This window comes from Bufo bufo, chromosome 5 (genome assembly GCF_905171765.1).
Source record: "Bufo bufo chromosome 5, aBufBuf1.1, whole genome shotgun sequence".
In the NCBI taxonomy this organism is placed as follows: domain Eukaryota; kingdom Metazoa; phylum Chordata; class Amphibia; order Anura; family Bufonidae; genus Bufo; species Bufo bufo.
In genome coordinates, this window is record NC_053393.1 from 458,097,111 (window position 1) to 458,115,161 (window position 18,051).

The 18,051-nt window shown below is 42.4% G+C and overlaps 1 protein-coding gene across 1 annotated transcript; it reads left to right on the forward strand.

The window, feature by feature from the left end:
* The first annotated feature begins 287 nt into the window (after positions 1–287).
* On the forward strand, positions 288–2,096 carry LOC121002575 (protein ZBED8-like). The gene has a single exon (XM_040434018.1). It carries the CDS (start codon positions 288–290, stop codon positions 2,094–2,096), a length of 1,809 nt encoding a protein of 602 aa, XP_040289952.1.
* The last annotated feature ends 15,955 nt before the right edge of the window (positions 2,097–18,051 follow it).

An 18,051-nucleotide genomic window follows, 5' to 3' on the forward strand; every position in this document is an offset into this window, starting at 1 on the left:
AGGGGGTGGGAGGGGATAAGCAGTGTATTAGGGGGGTGGGAGGGTGTTCAGCAGTGTATTGGGGGTGGTGGGGAGGGGGCAGCAGTGTATTAGATAGTGGAGAGGGGGGGGCAGTAGTATATTAGGCGCAGTGACTTATGGGGCTGACATAGATTTTTTTTCCAGGGCTGCTTTGTATCCCCAGTCCGGCCCTGGAGGTCAAGACACACACCCGACTCGCCCCGCTTGTCCATCATTGGCTGCAGGTGATCACGCAACATCGCTTGGCCTATCCCTTCATACTAACTATGTCGAGCAAAAAAAGAAAGTGGTCGGACGAATATGTACAATATGGATTCACATGTATAACGGAACGTGATGGGAGTCAGCGTCCTAACTGTATGATTTGCAATGCCAAGTTGAGCAATTCTAGTCTAGCACCGGCAAAACTAAGAGAACACTTCCTTAAGCTGCATGGAGATGGAAAATACAAGAACACAACGCTCGCTGAATTCAAGGTGAGGAGAGCCAGATTCGATGAAAAGGCTAGTCTGCCTGTTCTCGGCTTTGTACCCATCAACAAACCGATCCTCATAGCATCGTACGAAGTTGCTTACCTGATCGCAAAGCAGGGCAAACCCCACACCATTGGTGAAACACTCATAAAACCAGCTGTGTTGAAGATGGCGAATATCATGCTGGGAAAAGCGGCTGAAGTTAAGTTATCCCAAATTCCTCTTTCAAATGACACCATCAGCGACAGAATAGAGGACATGAGCAAAGACATCTTGGCTCAAATAGTTGCAGATCTGATTTCAAGCCCGGCAAAATTCAGCCTTCAACTCGACGAGACCACAGACGTCTCCAATCTAAGCCAGCTTGCAGTATTCGTGCGCTATGTGAAAGACGACGTGATAAAGGAAGAGTTTTTATTTTGTAAGCCTCTTACAACAACAACTAAGGCAGCCGATGTGAAGAAACTTGTGGATGACTTCTTCAAAGACAACAATCTTTCGTGGGATATGGTTTCTGCAGTTTGTTCGGATGGAGCTCCAGCCATGCTGGGAAGAAAGTCTGGTTTTGGTGCGCTAGTGAAAGCCAATGCACCACACATCATTGTTACGCATTGTATTCTGCATAGGCATGCATTGGCAACAAAAACCTTGCCTCCAAAACTGGCAGAAGTATTTAAAATTGTAGTGGAATGTGTGAACTATGTGCGAAATAGTGCTCTGAGGCACCGCATTTTCAGGGAGCTGTGTAAAGAAATGGGATCTGAATTTGAGGTACTTCTGTACCATTCCAACGTTCGGTGGTTATCCCGGGGACAGGTGTTGAATCGTGTTTTTGCCATGCATGTGGAATTAGCCCTGTTTTTGCAAGAGCACCAACATTGTCATGCAGATTGCTTCAAAGATTCTGAGTTCATTCTCATTTTAGCGTACATGACTGATATCTTTGCAGCTCTAAATCCTCTCAATCAACAGATGCAGGGCGGTGGAGTCAACATCATCGAAGCGGAAGAAAACCTGAAGGCTTTTCAAAAAAAGCTACCGTTATGGAAACGACGAATAGAGAACGATAACTTCGCAAACTTTCCCCTGCTAGACGACTGTGTAAGTAAGATCGAAGATGTATCTGGAATCGGAGACATTTCTGTACCCACGGAACTAAAGCAAGCAATTGCCACGCACTTAGATGAGCTTGCAACGTCTCTTGATGGATACTTCCCTACAAGAGAGTCATATCCAGCATGGGTGAGACAACCGTTCACATTTAGTGTTGAGACAACAGATGTCAATGATGAATACCTCGATGAAATCATTGAACTTCAGCAGAGCCAGGTTCAACAGCAACTCTTCAGAACAACAACGCTCTCAACGTTTTGGTGTCAACAAATGGTAACGTACCCTGTTATTGCTAAGAAAGCTCTGGAGTTTTTCATACCGTTTGTTACAACATATCTTTGCGAGCAATCCTTTTCAAGGATGCTGGACATAAAAACGAAGAAAAGGAACAGACTTTGTTGCGAAAATGACATGAGAGTGGCACTTGCCAAGGTAAAGCCGCGCATTTCTGACCTGGTCTCTAAAAGACAACAGCAGAAGTCACACTGATTTGCAGTAAATATTCATTATTATGTTTTTATTTTTGTGTGAAAATCATGTTTTAATGGTTTTGTTCTTTGTTCTTAATGGTTTTGTTCTTTAATGGTTTTATTCACTTTGTAAACCTATGTATAAATATATACCTATGTTTTGAATTTGAAAAAATCATATTTAATTTTTCCAATTAAGAAGGGTTCAGTGAATGCGCATATGAAACTGGTGGGGTTCAGTACCTCCAACAAGGTTAAGAACCACTGGTTTAATGACTATATCCCTTTAAAACTATATGATGTAAAATTCTAACCAACATGGCAAAAATGTGGATAGCTATCCAGGAAAGCTTACAATCTAGAACCAAAAATATGTACAGTCTGACATTGCTAACAAAGATTCACTTCAAATGGTCAACGATACTTTATTAGAGAGAAAAAAAAAATAGTTCTTGTCAAAATAGTACTGATATGACCCAAGCTTTAAAACGCTGAACTAATCCCCTGGCTGCCAAGTAAAATAGATGAACTCAGTTTATCTCTTTCTCACAATAGGGCAATAAATCCCTATAGAACTGATACAGATATTGATTTAATGTAATATCAAATATCAAAGACTATTCTAGTGTTCTCATGTATAAAAAGGCCTAAAAACAACTTTCCCTATCTTATTGATATCCGGTATTTACAAACAATAAATTCTACAAAAAAATAAACCTTACAAAAAATGTGCTTGGAATTCCACTGACAGTTCTGCATAGTGACATTCCCACGTTTCATGAGAATGGAATTCAGCTTACATTGCAAGGAATCCAATGTGAAGGGATATTTGGCACAGTATTAATTACTTTTGTAAGCAGTAATTGGAAGAAAAATGACCTTGATGTAGATTTCTGGATGCAGTGCTCGGAATAATTGTCTGTCCAAATCGGTAAACACAAAAGCCGGGGAGTTTGGTTTGGACTTTATTTCACAAAGCTCATTAAACTGTTTCAACTAAATCAATGACATTCCATTTGCCTAAAGGCAGGTCATGCAAATTACAGGCTATTACCCCAAATCCTTGCTTAGTGATAGGCCCCAGTAATCTTGTTAGCAGCATAGGGAGGAAAGTATTGTTTCCAATAAAAAGTAAGAAATGGTTGCCAATAAAGAAATGCATTTACATTGAATAAATAAACTGTGACTATTACAACTTTTTTTCATGACCCCTATAATGACCTCCCCAAAGCCGTACACCCGCGTGACTCCTGATCGCCGCATGACTGCCACTGCATCTCCCCGTCGTGCGGATCAAAACATCTGGTGGCGGGAGGGGGGGCAGTCAATAGTGTAACACCCCAGAGTGGTGTTACCACTCCTGCACCCTGTTACTATCTCTATTGGGTTATATAATGTCATCTTATGTATGTCTTTCCAGGTCCTCCACAATGTGCATTCATAATCTTGTTCTGTAACTGTTTATTACAGGTAATGTGCCTGATTCACCAGCAGGTGGCAGCATTTCTGGCAGAGCTATCTTAGACAGAATGGAACTCACCATTCCATTCTCCCCTCTTTTGGGCAGAAGTGGGCGAGTCCTGCTTGCTACCAGAATGAGGTGGGGCAGTTCTAGTTTGTTCTGGTTGAGACTCCATGTTGGAGCTGCCAGGATTCTAACCTACTTTTTGGCTGAACATAAGTCCGACTACAAGAGTGAAGTGCAGCATAAAGAGGAAACAAAGACTCCAAGTTAGCTTGTTAGTACAGCAGAGTGAGAGAAAAATATAGCAGAGTTGAGTTTGCCTGCCAGTTTAATGCTAAAGCCTGCTGAAACCACGACAAAGCCTGAATAGAAACGTTTATTCAAGTAAAACTGCCATTGAACTTGATCTCAAGGTCTGGACTCAAGTTATTTCTTCAAATCCCTCAATTATTCCCCCTATTTATTGCTTCAGAGCCAAAGCCTGGGGTCCAGCCATATCCTGGTAGGAGCACCGTGACACACATAAAGAAACAATTTAGGCCGCAACATACCACTCGGCATTTCCTACACCTGGGACGCGATATGAAGGGCCCTGGGGGAGGCACCCGTTGCAATAGAAGGCCGCAACGGGGAAGAGCCCCATAGCATATGTGCTATCTTTTAAAGTTATAGGACTAATGACTACAGAGAGAATCGGCCGACGACATTTCATGTTCTGATTTCTATGGGGTGCAGTGGAGTTATTGAGTCTTAAGGTTACCTTACTAAGCAGTTTACAATGTTTTTGGCATAAACTGTGCTAACAAAATGTTCCAAATGATGATGTTGCTTCTAGCAACCAATCAGATTGACCCTTCCATTTTCTAAAGGAGCTCTGAAAAATGGAAAGTGGAATCTGATTAGTTGATATGGGCATCTAAGTCAGTTTCCCTTTGCACCAGTTTTGATAATTCTCCCCCAAATGCCAAAAATGTGAAGCTATTCTAGTCATTTTCTAAACTTGGAAAGAAAAGTGTACTTGGTCACCAAACAAGAAGTCATTTAGGCCAGTTTATCACTCCAACTGCTTCCTTTGCTTAGCCTTGGCATAAAAACAGTCTCAGTGAATGTTGCCCTGTGTGTTAATTCATGTTGTCCTCCACATGTTCACACATACTGTATGTACAGCAGGTTACAATTTTGTACTCATGGGTTCTGTGAGAAAAAAAACCAAAAAAAACATTGGAGGTGCACTAAGGTACAAATTGAGCCAATGACTACAGATCTGCAGTTCTGTAGTGTGAATGAGATCTTAGGTAGGAGCTACACACAGACTTTACACACATTGAATCAAAACTTCAAAACTGGTGCAAAAAGAAACCGGGTTAGTAGATCATAGCAACCAATTGGATCCTGTCTTTAATTTTTAAGAGCTTCTTTGGAAAATGAAAGGATCAATCTGATTGGTTATGAGAAGCAACTAAGTAATTTTTTCTTTTTTCTTTGGACCAGTCTGGAAAAATCTCCCCCATTAGGTTGGGTTGAAATGAGTGCTATCAATTTCTTTTGATCTCCTCCATTACAGGACCAATCAATGAAAGTAATGGAAATGCCCCATAACTGACACTGGTACTAAATGAACCCCATTGACTATAATAAGGACCTGTTCTGTTTCCATTCGGGCGTCCTCTTTTAGGCAGACAAAAAAGTCCTGCATGCAGGACTTTTCTATTTCCACTGGTTTTGATGGAACCTGCTATGAGGCCAAAAACAGAGCCTCTGCAACAGATGTGAACTTTAGCCTTAGACCCCTTTCGGGCGGGTCCGCAATACACTGTGCACCGGCCACGTGCATTCCGGATGCGGACCCATTCACTTGAATGGGTCCGCAAATCTATAGATGCGGAACGGAAGCATGGAACGGAACCCTACGGAAGCACTACGAAGTGCTTTCGTGGGGTCCCGTTCCGTGCTTTCGTTCCGCAAAAAGATAGAAGTTGTCCTATCTTTTTGTGGGACAGAAGGATCGTGGACCCCATTCAAGTGAATGGGGTCGTGATCCGCATGTGGCATCCCCACGCTCATTGCCCGTGCATTGCGGCCCACAATTTGCGGTTTGCAGCACGGGCACGGCCAGCACACGTTCATGTGCACGAGGCCTTAGCCAGACAGTTTCTATCAAAGCTGTTGGGATGACTGGCATGTAACTTGCGCACATGTTTTTAACTCTATATCTTGGATATTTATTTTACGTGAAAATGTACTATACATATAACTCAATATATTCTTACGTACTGCTACTGCTAAGCTACCAAAATCATGTACCATGTGAAACCCAAGTCTTAGAAAACATCTTAGGAGCTTAAAATAATCTGCATCTCTTAGGAAATGTACAGTAGTTGGTGATGGTTCACAGTTTCCTAATGAGGGTTTCTAATGCGGTTTCACGTTGACTTTACGTACACCTGTTCCAGTTAATACATATCATATGACGCACGTCTGGTGATTTCTCAGGTGCTGGCTCGTTTTAAATCACAACGTTAAGAAATATGTGATTCTTCAGTCACTGGAAGCATGAATCATATTTTAACAATTCTGTTCTCCACTGGCAATATCAGTTTCATGGCTATGAATAAACCATGCAGTTACGCCTTACATACGGTATGTGCACAGTGGTGAAGTTGGAAGCAGCCTTCTTACATGGAAGCAGGGTACCGTTATTCCCAAGACTGCAGTAATGTATAAACATCCATCCATTACAGGTCATTATACCAGAGATAAGCATGAACATGGGTCCTCAGCTGCTACAAACTCTGCTTTATGTTAGACGTCTGTGGTCCATATGCACTCAGAGATATCTGGAAGACACATTTCAACTTTCTCATTTTTCACATTGGAAATAAAGCTAAAAATGAGTGAATGTCCGTTAGGTAAATCCCATGTTTTCACAAGCGTTTTAACTGTGTACAATAAATGTTATGAATGGCAGTCATTTTAGGACATGCTACACATTTGTATCATATATACAGTACAGTATATACAGGTGAAAGTCGAAAAATTAGAATATCGTGCAAAAGTCCATTTATTTGAATAATGCAAATGAAAAGGAATTGCATTAATGCAGCTTAAAATTAGAATTTTGTGAAAAGGTTTAATATTCTAGGCTCAAAGTGTCACACTCTAGTCAGCTAATTAACCCATACCCCCTGAGCAAAGGGGACCTCAAAATTGTGACTTTGGGGTTTCATAAGCGGTAGGCCATAATCATCCAAATTATAGCAAATAAAGGCTTGAAATATCCCGCTCTATCCCGAGTCTATCTCATATATTAGTTTCACCTTTTAAGTTGCATTACTGAAATAAATTAACTTTGCACAATATTCTAATTTTTCGAGTATACATACCGTGCAATAGTATTAAAACCATATTTCATTCATTTTTATTTTTAAAATTTTATTTAAAGGGAACCTGACACCATGAAATGCAGTGCAATCTGCAGACATCATGTTGTAGAGCAGGAGAAGCTGAGCAGATTGATATATAGTTTTATGGGAAAAGATTCAGGAAAACCTGTAATTTATACATTTAAGCCTTTGCTCTTTTTATGCATATGAGTCATGTGGGCGGTCCGGCTCCGTGATTGACAGCCTTCTCTGTATGCTTAGTCATGCAGAGTTATGTGTCAATCACTGAGTGGCACCGCCCACATGAGTCTGATGCATAAAAGGGCAAAGGTTTAAATGAATAAAAAACAAGTTTTACTGAATCTTTTCCCATAAAACTATCTATCAATCTACTTATCTCTGGCTCTATAACATGCTGCCAGCCGATTACATTGCATTTTGTGGTGACAGGTTCCCTTTAAACAGTGAGATGGGTGTTATGAATGAATAGGGTATTATCAAATGAAGTATGATTCAAATATACTTGCAGTAAAAATAGTTTTACAGTTATTGTTTTTGTCTTTTTTTATTTTATTACATTTTCTTCTCTGGTAATGCTCTCTACTGTTTCTCCTGTAGACCAAATTTCTGGTCCATCTTTTCCTGCATTCAGTGGTGTGCCAACATGCTCCCAGCTTCCCAGCTCCCTTCCTCATCTCAGCTGGCATAGTGATCTTATAGTGAATGAGATGAGGTGGCACAGACATCTTTCATTAAAGGGGTTATCCAGCCTTCTGTTTTGCTCTCTCCTCTTGAAAAAAATGCTCAGTCAGGGGGGCGTTGACCCTCCTATTGAATGACAGCCAAATCAGCACTCTGCTGACATAATCCCCCTGCCGCCTGTATGTGCGTGCGCGCTCCCGTTTGAGTCAGGAGTGACAGAGGTGCACGGTACAGAGAGGCCGCGCATACGCTGACTTTACAGCTGAAGAAATGACAGGATGAACAGGTTTGACCGCGCAGTTATGCGAGAGGAATAAACATACGAAGGGAGGCAAGAGATTGACTGCGCATGAACAGATATGTGCGATCCCGTGGAAGCTGGCCATCCAGCCTACAAGAAGACAGAGGAGGACACCGCGCAGGCGCAGCCACCACGGAAGTGTTGCTGCGGTGCCCGTAACCATTGGCAACCACATTTACTCAGAGGAAGAAATGCAAATAGAGAGGAAAGGAGGAGGAATCGATTACAACATGTATTGGCTAAGTTGGATGTGGTGGGATAAAGAACACAATAATTGAAACTTCATTACATGGGATAATCCCTTTAAAGGGATATTCCGGTGCAAAAAAAATGATTGTCCAAATAAAAACCCTCAGCTACATTTCAGAAATGTATCTTGATTTGAAATTTTAGTGATTTCTCTCTTTTCTTCACCTGTTTGTATAATTCTGTTGGTCTCAAAGTCTCGGGATGTCATCTAATCATTTGACCAAAGAGCTTTGGCTCAGATCTAGATAGTGTGTAAGCCTCTATCGTTTGATCCTCCCCCAAAATCTCCCTTATTAGAATAAATCTGCCCCCTAGCTGCATCACATTGGCCGCATCTATCCTGGATTATCCACATCTTCCAACAAGCTGTTCTATCATCCAGCAACACATCCACAGCTCAGGTGGCTTCCCTCCGCACCTCCGACCGGCATCTAGCCTATCACTGTACCTTAGCTGACCACCTCACTATTTTCCTCACTTGTCATTTTCCCTTTCATCAAACCTCAGAAAATGAAAAAAGGAACATTGATATAATCCATATAACGGCTCTTCCCCCTAATAATCGGGCACTGATTCTGCTTGTGACAAGCACATACAGCTAACCTTAGTGTGCCCGATTAGCAGGAGGAAGGGCAATTTGATGCAGCTAGGGGGTGGGGTTATTCTAATGAGGCAGACTGAGGGGGAGGGGCAAATAGTAGAGGCTTAGACATCAGATCTGAGCCAAAGCCTGAGATCTGAGGTCAAAGGATTAGATATTGTCTTGACTAGAGATGAGCGAAGTTTTGAAAAATTTGATTCAGCAGTTTTGCAGTAGTTCGACAAGAAATTTGATTCGCAAATCATTATAAATCAGGTATACCCAGACCAATCTGCCTAAAAGAAACAGTGGCCTGTAATACTGACGCACAATAACTCTATAGCTAACAGAAGGGATTAGCTATGAATATTGGAGTACTGCACACTTATGTACACGGCAATAAATTTGACCTGCCTGTAATACTGATGGCACAATAACGCTACAGCTAACAGAATGGATTAGCTATGACTCTTGGTGCACTGCACAGTTATGTACATGTCGAAATATTGTAGCAGAGTCTGTAGTTCAGCAGTCTCCTATTCTCTCCCTGCATTGTCCCTGCACTCTCCCTTTCCAATATTGTCTTACACTCTCTGTTAACAGTTTGAAGCAACACTGTCCCTAGTGCATGAGAGTCATGTCACTTCTTTCCCTATGCTCAGCTCACAGGAAAATGGTGGTGACTGTGGGGATCAGGGTTTTATAAGGCTCTGTCTAGCTGTGACATCACAGGGGATAGCTATCTGAGGATTGACTGACTGCACGGCATTATGGGTGATCTTGCGTTCCCGGGTTTGTCTCCTCTACACTTACTTTCACTCTCGAACATGTACTGCTGCCATTTTAGGAAAACGGACTCATTACCATGAAGCGCAAGGAAATTAAGATTTGTCTAGAATCAACGTTTTTCGAAACTTCGGACCAAATTCCGCTTTGGATGATTTGTTTCGCTCAACACTAGACATAGGGGCGAACAGACTGTCTCATCCCATGTTGAGAACAATAGAACTTCCGGTCATTTGGAACAGGTGACAGAGGAGAGAGAAATTATTGGAATTTCAAACAATGCAGTGTTGCTCCTATTCACTTCAATGGGAGGAGTGATGCAGTGAATAGGAGCTGTGTAGTTCTGGAACAGACTCCTGCCTGATCCCATTCCTATTACCAAGCAATGGGAAATAATTACATCACAAAAATTTGGTATTCCGGCGCAAGAACTTTTATAAATTTGGAGTATGTTAAATTCCACACCAGATTTGCACCAGAATTCTGCCAGAAATATGTTCATGTGCCAAAAATGTGTGTGTGCTGTGGTATTTTGCCACTAAATGAGAAGACAGACTATGAATACTATTCAACAGTAGGACAGTGTAAGCTTAAACTAAACCGATTTATCACAGTGGCTGGTCCTGGATGATAAATCTGTTGCACCTTTAGACTGTCTAGCCTTAGTTTAAAACACTATAAAGCCTCTTGCACACGAACGTGTGCGCCCCGTGGCTGTGCTGGCCGCAATGCACGAACACCCACCGTGGGGCAGCCGCAGCGGATCGCGGACTCATTCACTTTAATGGGTCTGCGATCCGGCCATTCCGCAAAAAGATAGGACTATCTTTTTGCGGAACGTAAGTACGGGATGAAACCCCATGGAAGCAATCCGTAGTGCTTCCGTAGGGTTCCGTTCCGTACCATTCCGCATCTCCCGATTTGCGGACCCATTGAAGCGAATGGGTCCACATCCGTGATGCGGAATGCACACGGAATGGTGCCTCTGTATTGCGTATCCGCAGATTTGGTTCGCAATACGGCCACAGAGCACACACGTTTGTGTGAAAGAGGCCTAAGGCTGAATTCACATCACCGTTTATTTTTCTGTTCTGATCCGTCCAACAGTTGATAAATGTGGTGCAAAGCATTTACACCACTTTTTGATGCAAATTGTACCAATAAACTGGCACATTTTCAGTAGTAAATCTGCTCTAATTTCTCAAGTCACCCACAATGTATTCCACTATATGGGAACATTGAGGTCATGGGACAGTTGTGCCAAACCATGATTGCTGCGTGACCTGAAGTTGTAATGGAGACCTACCCAAAAAAAGAATTAGGATTCCTAACAATCTCTCCTAACATACACTTCTCCTATCTTTTATTATTATAAATTTTAATTTAAATATTTGGAGAAAATTGCCTTATAGTCAGAACTTTTTTCTGATACGTATTGAAATTTTTATAAAAAGTGAGTTTCAGTCTGACAACATTTGCAACCGAGCAGCTATAAAAGTGCTAAAAAAACCAACCAAAATAACAAAAAAAAGCCCTTTTGTAGTAAGCTGATGAGTTAACATGTGGCTCGCAGTGATTAATAATTTCTCCAATGTGTTTCAGATTCTAAGAGAGTCAGAGTGTTGACAAGTTCTTGGCATTGACGGATTCTGACTACATTGATGAGGAGCATTTGAATTAAAATACTTTCAGTTCACCATATTAAGGACCCCTGTATTTCATTGCATGATATGAAATACTATCTGGCGAACCGAGACTTGACCCACTGAGAAAATAAAAGGTCTTACCCTTTCCTAAAAAGAAAAAACAGAGCTGTCGATGCACATGTCGAATTAACAATTTGATATCTTTGATGAACTTTTATGCTCACTGTGAGAGGAATTGTTAAAATCCTTTATAGAATTTGTGTGGATATGTGAAATGCTGATTTGTGTTTGGATCTAGAATTCAACAACATAGTGTCGAAGTATTTGTGTTACACTGGATTACACTAACCCCTTGTCTGTGGATGTTGTTACATGGATTTGACTTGCCCACATTGAACTTACATGGAAACATGAAAATCAACACATTTCTGAGAAATATGCTCAATGAAAAGAAGGGATGTATTTGTTCAGCTGCCCACAAACTCTGTGGGTTGTGTGATGTCACTGCACATGGTGGATTTATTGGATTATGTAATACACACCCATTTAATGTGGTGCTTAGATTATTGACAAAGATAGAGTGGAGCCAAGACATGTAAATGAGTAAATGGGACTGAAAAATGCATGGAATAACCAACATAGCCAAAACTACTGAGAAATATCTTTTACCCGGAGAAGAGAAAGTTAAGGATTATAGACTGCTTTTAGTGGTAAAATATTATTATTATTATTATTATTATTATTATATAGTTATATAGTGCCATCAACAATATAGCATGCAATTTCCATACTATAATGCAGGGATGCTCGACCTGCGGCCCTCCAGCTGTTGCAAAACTACAACTCCCAGCATGCCCTAAAAGCTGTAGACTGTCCAGGCATGCTGGGAGTTGTAGTTTTGCAACAGCTGGAGGGCCGCAGGTTAGGCATCCCTGCTATAGTATATGTAGTATGGGCTATAGAAGAGTAGCCTAAAGCTCCTATACCCCAATGACTATGACAAGAGATGAGCAAATTTTTGAAAAGTTTGATTCGACTGATTTACCGAAATATACAAAAAAATTTGCTTTGTAACGAATGACTTATTTTTTGGTAAGTAGCGGGTGCAATGACAGGCAGCTGCGATTGCGCCACCCCCGTCATTGTACCCCTCAGATGCCGCGTTCATACATGATTGCGGCATCTGAGTGTACAGTCGTGGCCAAAAGTTTTGAGAATGACACAAATATTAGTTTTCACAAAGTTTGCTGCTAAGCTGCTTTTAGATCTTTGTTTCAGTTGTTTCTGTGATGTAGTGAAATATAATTACACGCACTTCATACGTTTCAAAGGCTTTTATCGACAATTACATGACATTTATGCAAAGAGTCAGTATTTGCAGTGTTGGCCCTTCTTTTTCAGGACCTCTGCAATTTGACTGGGCATGCTCTCAATCAACTTCTGGGCCAATTCCTGACTGATAGCAACCCATTCTTTCATAATCACTTCTTGGAGTTTGTCAGAATTAGTGGGTTTTTGTTTGTCCACCCGCCTCTTGAGGATTGAACACAAGTTCTCAATGGGATTAAGATCTGGGGAGTTTCCAGGCCATGGACCCAAAATGTCAACGTTTTGGTCCCCGAGCCACTTAATTATCACTTTTGCTTTATGGCACGGTGCTCAATCGTGCTGGAAAATGCATTGTTCTTCACCAAACTGTTGTTGGATTGTTGGAAGAAGTTGCTGTTGGAGGGTGTTTTGGTACCATTCTTTAATCATGGCTGTGTTTTTGGGCAAAATTGGGAGTGAGCCCACTCCCTTGGATGAGAATCAACCCCACACATGAATGGTCTCAGGATGCTTTACTGTTGGCATGACACAGGACTGATGGTAGCGCTCACCTTTTCTTCTCCGGACAAGCCTTTTTCCAGATGCCCCAAACAATCGGAAAGAGGCTTCATCGGACAATATGACTTTGCCCCAGTCCTCAGCAGTCCATTCACCATACTTTCTGCAGAAGATCAATCTGTCCCTGATGTTTTTTTTGGAGAGAAGTGGCTTCTTTGCTGCCCTTCTTGACACCAGGCCATCTTCCAAAAGTCTTCGCCTCACTGTGCGTGCAGATGCGCTCACACCTGCCTGCTGCCATTCCTGAGAAAGCTCTGCACTGGTGGCACTCCGATCCCGCAGCTGAATCCTCTTTAGGAGACGATCCTGGCGCTTGCTGGACTTTCTTGGACGCCCTGAAGCCTTCTTAACAAGAATTTAACCTCTTTCCTTGAAGTTCTTGATGATCCTATAAATTGTTGATTGAGGTGCAATCTTAGTAGCCACAATATCCTTGCCTGTGAAGCCATTTTTATGCAATGCAATGATGGCTGCACGCGTTTCTTTGCAGGTCACCATGGTTAACAATGGAAGAACAATGATTTCAAGCATCACCCTCCTTTTAACATGTCAAGTCTGCCATTTTAACCTAATCAGCCTGACATAATGATCTCCAGCCTTGTGCTCCTCAACATTCTCACCTGAGTTAACAAGACGATTACTGAAATGATCTCAGCAGGTCCTTTAATGACAGCAATGAAATGCAGTGGAAAGTTTTTTTGGGGATTAAGTTAATTTTCATGGCAAAGAAGGACTATGCAATTCATCTGATCACTCTTCATAACATTCTGGAGTATATGCAAATTGCTATTATAAAAACTTAAGCAGCAACTTTTCCAATTGCCAATATTTATGTAATTCTCAAAACTTTTGGCCACGACTGTAGAAACAGAGTAAAATTAACATAAAAAAAAAAGTTAATCAAACTTACCACCTCCATTTGCTCGCAACAGGCCGGCCGCCGCCATCTTGCTTGAAGATCTGGCATGAAATCTTGCGCGTCGCGAGATTACGTCATCGGGCTGTCTGGCATGGTGACATCATATGTCACTGCGCATGGGATTTTGGCCGAGATCTTTAATCAAGATGGCGGCTGGCGGCCGGTCGCAAGCAAATGGAAGTGGTAAGTATGGTTTTTTTTTTCCGATTCGCTCATCTCTAACTATGACCTTTTGAGGCTCTTCAAGCACCAGGACTTGGGAACAACCGCAATCTTTTCACCCATAGAGATATGTCCTTGGTGGTCTGGTGGTGTTGCACCCCAGATGTCCCAGAGACAAACCTGCCCAATCAAGCTTCAATCATCAGGGCTGTTGTCTTACCATGACAACCCACGTCTGTATGTCGGAGACCTACTCCCACTGTGACTGACCTAGCATGTCCAGCATGCTATGCTACATTTCCTCAGGAGCCAGTGGTCGCAGATTCTCCTGGCAATAAGAATCGGTCATTGAGAGTGAGAGAAGCAAGCTTCTGAAAAAGGGGTTGTGTCACTTCAGCAAATGCCATTTATTACGTAGAAAAAGTTAATACAAGCCACTTACTAATGTATTGTTATTATCCATATTGCTTCCTTTGCTGGCTGGATTCATTTTTCCATCACATTATACACTGCTCGATTCCATCGTTATGACCACCCTGTAATCTTGCTGCAGTGGCCGTGCTTGTACAGTATGGGAAAAGGCACCAGCCTATGTAAGCTTCCCCTGACTCGGCCACCGGTGAGGCCGGCACTTTTTCCTATAGTGTGCAAGCACGACCACTGCTGCTGGATTGCTGGGTGGTTGTAACCATGGAAATGAGCAGCGTATAAAGTGATGGAAAAATGAATCCAGCCAGCGAAGGAAGCAATATGGATAATAAAAATACATTAGTAAGTGGCTTGTATTAACTTAATTCACTGCAAAAAATGCACCAAAATGATACGCAACTGACGCAATACTATTTAATTCCTCAGGCCGATGTTAAAAGCTGAGAACTTTGCCAATATCTTCCAGTCAGGAACATATCGGAGCCCCTCATGCACCACGTCACGGTGTCTGAGCAAGCATGGGGTCCTACCACTCAACTGCCCGTGGTGTGTGAACATGGTCTGAACCAACTCACAGCCTGACTCTCACATGCCTCCATAGTGGTATCACCAATGCATTGTGAGGTAAGATAAAGCTGTGAGGCGCACCCACAACAGACCATGTGACACAGAAGCTACCAGGTGCAAAAGAACGTTACCAACAAAATAAAGTGGCACATTCCATACACATAAGGACAAAAACTCACAGAAAAAAGTGGCCTAAACGGGTGAAAATGCTCCAAACCCAGACACTGTAGCGTGTCTGTAACCGGGGGAGCAATTCCTCTGCATGCAGTCCGCAGACAACGGCAATCCCCAGCAGAAAATGCGTACAATGGAGGATGCCGGTGCGGACCGCATGCAGAGGCAGGACCCCATGCATGCTGAGACACCGTGACTTATCATTTTGGTGCATTTTTTGCAGTGATTTTTGTATGTATATTTTTTCATCTGCACAATCTATCATTTTGTGTAAGATGTCCTTGTGGAGCATGCGGTCCTCCATTGTACGCATTTTCTGCTGGGGATTGCCGTTGTCTGCAGACCGCATGCGGAGGAATTGCTCAGCCGGTTATAGACACGCCACAGTGTCTGGGTTTGGAGCATTTCCACCCGTTTAGGCCACTTTTTTCAGTGAGTGTTTGTATTAACTTCCTCTACATAATAAATGCCACTTGCTGAAGTGAGAGAACCCCTTTAAAGAAAAAGGGCTAGAAATAAAGTAAAATTGCTAAACATTTTTTGAGGATGGCCAGTGATGTGAAACTTTGGGACACATCACCCCTCAGGCCAGTCATTGGCACCCCGTTCGTGCCCTGGCCAGACGTAAACAAGTCTGTGACTGGAAAATTGCCAAACTGAGCAACTGCAGGTGAGTATGATTTTTTTCATTAGGTACCACATGCTAGTTAAAAAGGGCAATAAACCCCCTTTAAGGTTATATTTGACATGAAAGCTGCTTGCACTCAGAAAGACATTTTTGTTTCATCTGAATATTGCTACATACTTCATTTAACATTTAGTTGAGAAATTAAATTTCAGCCTCCACTAGGGAAAATTCCAAAGTAAATAATGTTTGGGTGGATTTTTATTTACTTGCCATTTCCTTTGAGAGTGATGTAAGAATTGCAAGATAAACCTAAAAGGGCTGTCCAACAGATTTTAACCCTAATACATTATCATGTACCGTATTCTTCGCCCTATAAGACGCACCAGCTAATAGGACGCACCTAGGTTTTTGAGAAGGAAATTAAGAAAAAATATATTTTGAACCAAAAGGTGTGCTTTTGGTGGGCTTTGAACTAATGGTAGCCTGTGAATGACACTATTATGGGGGATCTGTGGATGACACTGTTATGGGGGATCTGTGGATGAAGCACTGTTATGGGGGATCTGTGGATGACACTATTATGGTAGATCTCTGAATGACACTATTATGGGGGATCTCTGGATGACACTATTATGGGGGATCTGTGGCTGACACTGTTATGGGGGTCTGTGGATGGCACTGTTATGGGGCATCTGTGGATGGCATGACACTGCTATGGGGGGGATCTGTGGATGACAGATATATAGCATCTTATACTATGTGTCATCCACAGATCCCCCCCCCCCCCAATAACAGTGTCCCTGTGTATTGTGAATGACCCCCAATACAGGGGGTGGGGGCTGGCATCTACATTAGTTTTATAATGGCAGCGGGGTCCAGTGCAGTCATTGTATTCTATTGCACCGGGCCCCCGCTCACTGTACTAATCGTATCTAATTGCAGGCAATGTTTAACTATAGAATATCTTCAATCCAGCAGCCTGTACTTACAGGGAGTGCAGAATTATTAGGCAAATGAGTATTTTGACCACATCATCCTCTTTATGCATGTTGTCTTACTCCAAGCTGTATAGGCTCGAAAGCCTACTACCAATTAAGCATATTAGGTGATGTGCATCTCTGTAATGAGAAGGGGTGTGGTCTAATGACATCAACACCCTATATTAGGTGTGCATAATTATTAGGCAACTTCCTTTCCTTTGGCAAAATGGGTCAAAAGAAGGACTTGACAGGCTCAGAAAAGTCAAAAATAGTGAGATATCTTGCAGAGGGATGCAGCACTCTTAAAATTGCAAAGCTTCTGAAGCGTGATCATCGAACAATCAAGCGTTTCATTCAAAATAGTCAACAGGGTCGCAAGAAGCGTGTGGAAAAACCAAGGCGCAAAATAACTGCCCATGAACTGAGAAAAGTCAAGCGCGCAGCTGCCAAGATGCCACTTGCCACCAGTTTGGCCATATTTTAGAGCTGCAACATCACTGGAGTGCCCAAAAGCACAAGGTGTGCAATACTCAGAGACATGGCCAAGGTAAGAAAGGCTGAAAGACGACCACCACTGAACAAGACACACAAGCTGAAACATCAAGACTGGGCCAAGAAATATCTCAAGACTGATTTTTCTAAGGTTTTATGGACTGATGAAATGAGAGTGAGTCTTGATGGGCCAGATGGATGGGGCCGTGACTGGATTGGTAAAGGGCAGAGAGCTCCAGTCCGACTCAGACGCCAGCAAGGTGGAGGTGGAGTACTGGTTTGGGCTGGTATCATCAAAGATGAGCTTGTGGGGCCTTTTCGGGTTGAGGATGGAGTCAAGCTCAACTCCCAGTCCTACTGCCAGTTTCTGGAAGACACCTTCTTCAAGCAGTGGTACAGGAAGAAGTCTGCATCCTTCAAGAAAAACATGATTTTCATGCAGGACAATGCTCCATCACACGCGTCCAAGTACTCCACAGCGTGGCTGGCAAGAAAGGGTATAAAAGAAGAAAATCTAATGACATGGCCTCCTTGTTCACCTGATCTGAACCCCATTGAGAACCTGTGGTCCATCATCAAATGTGAGATTTACAAGGAGGGAAAACAGTACACCTCTCTGAACAG